Genomic DNA, 7,942 nt, shown 5'->3' with positions numbered 1-7,942 from the left:
TGATGAGTCATTGAATTGATTCAAGTTTGAAAGGGATGAAGTAGTTGACTTGTTGTAATTTCTAAACTTGTAACTTGTAATTTGGAGTTTTGGATATTTGGTCATTTGGAGTTCGCCAGTTTGAACATTTGGACATTTGTAGGTTGTAATTTGGACATTTGTTGTAATTTATGAACTTGTAACTTGTAAGTTTGCAAGTTGTAACATGTAAATTAGTAAATAAGAAATTTGTAAGTTAAGTTTACAATTTTAGTATTTTTTTTAAATAAATCCGAATATAATTAAAAGCCGATAACAAACCGACAGAATCCGAAATATCAAAATCTAAATGGATTACCTTCTAAAAATAGACGGATAGAATTCAAAATATGTAATCTGAAAACCGAACAGGTGAGCGGTTCTAAAAACCAAACCCGTCTTATGTACAGGGCTACCCTATGCCATTTTCTTGCATTATTAAATAATTCATAACTTTTAATCATAACAAGTAAAAACTTTTAAATGATTGATTGTACATGCTTATTTTATAAATAGAGTAATTAGTATTTTCTTACCAAATGAAATGTCATAATACAAATACTATATTGTAAGAGAGTTCAATAGTACTTTAAAAAAGAAAGAATTTTTTTAAAATAATAGGAGTAAATTAATAATTATATTTGAAAGGGGCCTACCTGCCTCCAAGTATCTTTAATTTGCCTTTGGTTTCATTTCCCTTGAATCCCTCTCCCCTATATAAGCCCACCATTTCCACTTCTCCCATTCATGCCTCGACCAAGATCAGAGCTCCTACTACTTTCCACCATAACTTAATCAAATCTTCTCCGATCCATCTCCATAAACACCAGCCCGCCCGGCCACGATGACAACTACTGATATAGAAAGCCTGTGGGTTTTTGCCCTCGCCACAAAATGCAAGTACCTCACCTCTGTCAACTCCCTGTGCTTTGCATTCCTTGTGTTTCTGGTGTGGATAGCCATGAGCTTCATTTATTGGGCTTATCCCGGAGGCCCTGCTTGGGGCCGCCATAAATGGAGGACAAGCTGTCCCATCAACCCTGCGCCTGGGGGGGCGCCCATACCTGGCCCTTCTGGCCTTCCCATCATCGGAAGCATGAATCTGATGGTGGGTTTGGCTCACCATAAGCTTTCCGCCATGGCCGAGGCTTGTGCCGCCAAGCGCCTCATGGCTTTCAGCCTCGGCGAGACTCGTGCGGTTGTTACCTGTAACCATGAAGTCGCCAGGGAGATTCTCAACAGCTCTGCCTTCGCCGACCGGCCGGTGAAGGAATCGGCTTACAGGTTGATGTTTAGCAGAGCCATAGGGTTCGCCCCTTACGGCGCCTACTGGCGAACTCTGAGGAAAATCTCCGCCGCGCATCTCTTCTGCCCCAAGCAAATCAAATCCGCCGAGTCGCAGAGGTTCGAAATCGCCGCCCAGATGATCGCCAAGTTCGCCGCCGCCAAAGGCCACAGCATCCGAATCCGCGATGCCACCAAACGCGCCTCCCTCAACAACATGATGTGCTCCGTCTTCGGCCGGAAATACAGCCTCGACGAAAATTCCTCCTCCTCCGCAGCCGAGACGGCGGAGCTTAGGAAGTTGGTCGACGAAGGGTACGATCTCTTGGGCATGCTCAACTGGTCCGACCATCTTCCTTGGCTCGTCGATTTCGATCCTCAAAAAATCCGCCTCCGCTGCTCCAACCTCGTACCCAAAGTGAACCGCTTTGTCGGCCGGATTATCAACGACCACCGCGCCACGCCCCAAACCGCCGATACCCCCAACGACTTCGTGGATGTGCTCCTCTCCCTCCCTGCTTCAGAAAAATTATCAGAATCGGACATGATAGCCGTTCTTTGGGTAACCACTAAGCTAATCACTTAATTCACAAGTCCTTTTCAACCTTTTCAGCTCACTATTATAATATACTCCGTATATATATATATATATATATATATATATATATATATATATAATTCTCCTGCGATTTGGTATAATTATCAGAATATTTGAAGTAATGTCAATGCAAATTAAAAGCCTTGCTCGCTCGAGGAATAAGCCCTGTCCGTATAGAGAGATGGGTCTTGATAACCACTAGTGAAAGCAACTATTATTTCTATTTATTTAAAAAAAAAATTATATATATTTTTTGGAACATAGATTTACTATAACTTTTTGCCTAACTTATTTTGGAGAATATTAATGTTACAAAAACAATCACTTACTTTATAAAGGAAGTAGTAGGATATATTATATTATAGATTTAATTTCAGCCCAAGTCTATTGTCTTTTGTGATAATTTTAAATTTAGTTTATTATCAAGTGAAATTACATTTTAAGTAATTCAATAGTCTGAAATTAAATTTAAAATTGACACAAAAGACAAGTGACTATTGTTTTGTTTCAAGACAAAGCTTTTAATTGGTGTTAACATTATATTGGCAGGAAATGATATTTAGAGGAACAGACACGGTGGCGGTTTTGATAGAGTGGATCCTGGCGAGGATGGTGCTCCATCCTGATGTTCAATCTAAAGTTCAAGAGGAGGTGGACAGGATTGTGGGGCGGGAACGGGCGGTGACGGAGTCCGACGTGGCGAAGATGGTGTATTTGCCGGCGGTGATCAAGGAGGTTCTTCGGCTGCACCCGCCGGGGCCACTGCTGTCTTGGGCCCGTCTGGCGATAACGGACACGGTGGTTGGCGGGTATCATGTGCCGGCGGGGACCACGGCCATGGTGAACATGTGGGCCATCACGCGGGACCCACAAGTCTGGGAAAACCCTCTGGAATTCAACCCCCGGAGGTTTCTCGACGTGCCGGCTCAGGACCACTTCTCGGTTATGGGGTCGGACATGAGGCTGGCGCCGTTTGGGTCGGGTCGCAGGGCCTGCCCCGGGAAGAATCTGGGCTTGACCACCGTCACCTTCTGGGTGGCGGCGCTGTTGCAGGAGTTTGTGTTTGAGGCGGCGGCCGACGTTGACTTGTCAGAGGTCCTCAGGCTGTCTTGTGAGATGGTCAACCCTCTCACCGTCACAGTCAAGTTCCGCTCCACAAGGCTTGTGTAATTATTATTAATTAAGGTGTGAAATTGTAACTAAAGTTGCAAGGGTGGGTGAAATCCATATCCATATTAAAAAAAAAAAACCAACAAAACAAAACAAAAACAGCATCATCCCTATATATAAAAAAGAATGTCTACTCTACTGTACTCTACTCTAGTCTAGCGGTTATGTGACGTTTTAGCTTTGATTGTTACTCTTTTCTATTCTGGAATTTCCTTCTTTATCCTTTATTTTAGACTTCTTCTTTTTCTCTTTTATTTGACTTATATGTACAAAATATGCTTATTATGTTTAGCTTTTATATACAAGTTTCAATTGTCCCTCTTTGTATCGGCAGTATCGCCCACAATATAGCCTCCTCAGAGCGCCCACAAATTTAGCCATTCATATGATCATATCACAAAATGCATGCTACCTATTAAAATAAATTAAACATTTTGATAAATACCTCAACCAAGTTGGCTAGTCTCAAAAGGAGTGATTTACTTGCTCTTTGTGATCCTTTGATAATTAGAGTTAAATGTCAAGTTTACTCAATACACACTTTTGAGTAGTATCTACAAATAATTGTCTATACGGACTTAGCTCAATTGTTCAGTAGACGTATTTGGGAGAATAGATTAATGTTTAAATTTCAGCAGTGATAGTGTGGTGATTATGCTCAAAGTAGATAGATCCCTTGTGTGTACCGATATTTGACTCGATTTGCTGAGCCATTGAACCACCGTGATTTATATCTTCCCAAATATTTTATTGGATCGAGATGTGGGCGACCTTGGGGTTGAGTCAACCTTTTGGCCTTTTGGAAGAAGAAGTATCTGCTATAGTTAATAAAATTACCCAAAGACATGAATTAATGTATTCCTAAATTAACTACGCCAAAGCTTATAAGGAGTTTTAACAACCCCCAATAATTTAATCTACTCTAGTCAATTAATTCAACTACACAACCCTACGTAAATGCGCATGGTATAACTATAAATAAATTATAATTTATATTTAATATTATAAATTTAAACGAATTATAATTTATATTTAATAAAATAATAACTTATAGCATTTCAAAAATAGGATCTTTTAACTTTTTTTTTCTTCTGAGAAATGACACACTATCTCCAAGTTTATCCCTTTTCACCATTGTGTCTCTCACACAACATATACACCACCCCCGGCCCAAAACGTTGTTGCTGCGCCAAGATAGATTCTAACCTAAGAGCATTCTCAATAGACATAATTTTTTTTTTTTAATTTTTATCCGTTACAAAGATGAGGAGGGGAGAGAAAAACAGTGAAAAAAAAAAAAAGAGAAAAAAAAAAGGAAAAAACTAGTTGAATGTGGGAGGAAAAAAAATTCCTACTTCAACGCGTCCTCTGGGTGCGCATGGTGTGCCTGGCGCACTTCTAAGGAGATTTAAAATAAATAAACGAACCCTACACAAAATTTGCATTTAGGAATAATTTTATTTTATCTTATTTTTTCTTTTTCCTCCATATTAACTACAGCCCATAAAAAATTATGAATGTGATTGCTCTAAGTAACTTAGCGCAGACAGAAGCATCCTTTGTAATCCTTAAACATAGTAACTTATTGAAAACTACAAGAAACCATTAACTTAACTCTAGACGCTAAACAAATTCAACAACTGTTAATTTTCTACCACCATCATAATAGAAATGGGTTGGGTCGGATGACAAATTGGGTTGAGGATAAATGGGTCTAGCTATTTGTTTTGTCAATTGACCCTATGGCTTTAAGTAAATGTTTCAATTTAGTCCATCCGTTTCAAAATCTAGCAAGTACAATTTTATAACCTTTTAAAAATAAAATTATTATTAAATGACAACATAAAAAAGAGTTGGTATCTTATGAGACTATAGATCAATGAGATAGATCTCAAAATGGGTTACACACACAAACTTATTCAACAACTACTTTTATTGAACACTTTTAATCTTAATTTAACTCTCATCTTTTAGCTAACTTTTCAGTTAGATGCACCAAACATAACTGTAGTTCTTATAAGATGTGTTTGCAGTTCAATTGGTTCTCAGATGCCAGATTGTGGGCAAGGACATAGGACCAAACTCTGACAATCACAAATTCACAATGTTGGACTTTCACCCAATATGATGAGCTCCTTGTAGGCACCAAGCACTGGTCCTCACACTTAATGGGTCGTTGAGTTACTGTGATTTACCTCTCTATTATCATGTTAGGTTGGTCCTCTTATTTAATGGATCACTAAATCACCGTAATTACTCATCTACTATCCTGTCAAGTCGAGGTGTAACAATTCTGGAGACGAGGAAATTTTGTCATTTGTGCGCAAATTCTTGTAATATGTCAATATTCAATGAATAATAAAGTTGTAGTTCCTTTTTTACTTTGCTAGCTCTTGCACAATTTTATTTTATTTTTATTTTTATAAATATTTCCCATCATTTTAAACTATTTCTAACATATAATTTAATTTCATATAAGTTAGTTTCTTGCCTAGTCTAGTAGATATATCTTAGCCAATAAAATTATTATATGCCACACAATAGAATACGAGTTTAACTTCTTTCAATAAGCTAAAATCACTTGTTTTTTTTTTTTTTTTAAATTTATTTTAATATAAGGGAAACACACCATCAGTATTTGAGGATATACATTAGGTAAATCTCGCCTTATGACATTGGTAAGCAAATGACCAAAAATCACCTTCTTAGCCAAAACTAAATTAAGGATAGAAGGCAAAAGGTATGCATGGGTAGCTCAGTTGGTTCTTGGGTGGGAGATTTTGAGCAAGGACACAAGATCAAGTCTTGATCGCAGTGTAGTTGTTACGCCTAATGTGATGAATTTCTTATGGGCACTAAATACTGATCCTCCTACCTAATAAGCCGTTGAGTCACCGTAATATACCACCCCATGAATCGTGTTGGCCATCCAAGTTGTGTGATCCATTAGGAGAGGGGTTTTGCCTTTTGAATTGGAAAAAGTATTAAGCTTTGAGGTTAATAATAAATCATTATAATTATCGTTATTAGTAATATTATTATTACGGAGTATTATTATTACTCGATTCCTAATATTATATTAACCACTATTATTAGATTATATATTACTAACTAGTTAAACTAACGAGTTAATTCCAGCAATAGTCCTCCGACTATAGTGATTTTCCAAAATTAGTCCGCGACTTTTAATTTGGACACTTTAGGTCCCTTGACTTTCAATTTATTTCCAATTGAGGTCCTTTCATTAGAATACGGTTCATTAGACTTTAAATGAAGGGGTAAACTCGTCCTTTCACATGCCTATGTATTATTCTTCGTATTTCTCCCTTCGTATTTCGCTGTTATACCTTGTAAACATCTCAATAATAGAGAAACGCACACACGAGTAGTGAGCAAATGGGGAATGACGAGGAACATTTTAGGGTTTCGACTAAGATTATCTTCATATATATCGCGTATACAATGGAGAAATACTAAGAATAATACATAGGCAGGTGAAATGATGAGTTTACCCCTTCATTTAAAATTCAATTAACCGTATTCTGACGAAAGGACCTCAATTGGAAAGAAATTGAAAGTCAAGGGACCTAAAGTGTCGAAATTAAAAGTCAAGGACTAATTTTGAAAAATCAATATAGTCGGAGGACCATTGTTGGAATTAACTCTTAAACTAACCTTAGATCAACTACTTAACCTTTTTGTGTAATACTTACCTGTATCATAATATTACTTGACCCCTAAACTTTATATTCATATTATTATTTGTACATTGTACCCTCCCAATTTCGGTATTTACACCTAATACTCTAAAATATCATCCTCTATTTCATTTTAGTCCACAGTACATGAATTCTCTGATTCTTTGAACCACATGGTCCATATACTACACATATAGTCATTTCTATTATACTTGCAACGACATTTTCATAGTGAAATATATTTGCCAGTTAGGTTGTCATAGGTTGAGTATATATGAATGATGCAAATGTTAATCACTACAGAAGATGATATATAGATGTGACTTGTTTGGTTTAAAGGAGACAAAGTTGTCTAATCCTCAATTTCAACATAACTGATTTTACAATTGTTAAATACTAAATTTCCTTATCAATAATAAATCCTGATTTTTAACAGCCGAAAACTATGGTAGCTTATGAAAGGAAATTTGGAACAGCTTATGATGTGTCCCATGACACACATCATCATCTATTAATTAATTATTTGTCATTATATTTGGTAGAAATTGATGATTGCATTCCACAACATATGATTGGTTGATTATCCCCTCTATTTTTCATATTTTTTTGGCCCTGCTAGTTGACTCATCATCAAGCCTTATTTTATATTCTTATTCATGTGAGGTAAACCTTATTATTATTATTGGGGAGATGATTTCTTGTAACCACTAATAAAGTTGAAGGTATTTAATTATGGTATTCTTTACAATGTAATATATGTTCTATACTTTCTAAATCTTTTTCAGTTTAAAGAATCAATACTTCGGGGTTCAATTCTGTGACCACCCATTTGGAATGGTAACAGATGTGCCATCACACTTCCCGTTTCGATAAAAAAAGCTAAATTTGGTTCTCCAAGTTGCCGCCAACACACTCAAATGATATGAACCCAAACCTTAACTATATCACAAAGTCTTTATGAGTGTGAGTTTGATCCAAATCTTATTTTTGGCTCAAATTTTCACTAATAATTGATGTGAGACTGATCAATCTCACCTAAAAATGTATGCAATCCAAAATAAGGGTATCACCACGATTCTTCCTCCCTTTAGAATCCATTTTCACATTTGCCTATTTTCCAACCCCAAGGGCCCCACGCCCCCTCTCGACAGAGCATATGAGAATATTTAAATCA

General features: G+C 36.9%; 1 protein-coding gene across 1 annotated transcript; it reads left to right on the top strand.

Moving 5' to 3' along the window:
• The first annotated feature begins 679 nt into the window (after nt 1-679).
• On the top strand, nt 680-3,375 carry LOC109150924 (cytochrome P450 78A9-like). Its single transcript, XM_019298933.1, has 2 exons — nt 680-1,864; nt 2,450-3,375. The coding sequence occupies exons 1-2, from the start codon at nt 863-865 to the stop codon at nt 3,068-3,070; spliced, it is 1,623 nt and encodes a 540-aa protein (XP_019154478.1). The 5' UTR covers nt 680-862; the 3' UTR covers nt 3,071-3,375.
• The last annotated feature ends 4,567 nt before the right edge of the window (nt 3,376-7,942 follow it).

The sequence above is a fragment of the Ipomoea nil genome, unplaced genomic scaffold (assembly GCF_001879475.1).
Source record: "Ipomoea nil cultivar Tokyo-kokei standard unplaced genomic scaffold, Asagao_1.1 scaffold2280, whole genome shotgun sequence".
Lineage (NCBI taxonomy): Eukaryota > Viridiplantae > Streptophyta > Magnoliopsida > Solanales > Convolvulaceae > Ipomoea > Ipomoea nil.
This window is presented reverse-complemented; position numbering and strand designations above follow the sequence as displayed.

What these genes read in the sequence shown, in the direction of transcription:
- LOC109150924 (XM_019298933.1), top strand. Translation starts at nt 863, where the DNA reads ATGACAACTACTGATATAGAAAGCCTGTGGGTTTTTGCCCTCGCCACA. An exon ending in ACATGATAGCCGTTCTTTGG is followed by an intron (nt 1,865 to 2,449) that starts GTAACCACTAAG and finishes TTATATTGGCAG; the next exon opens with GAAATGATATTTAGAGGAAC.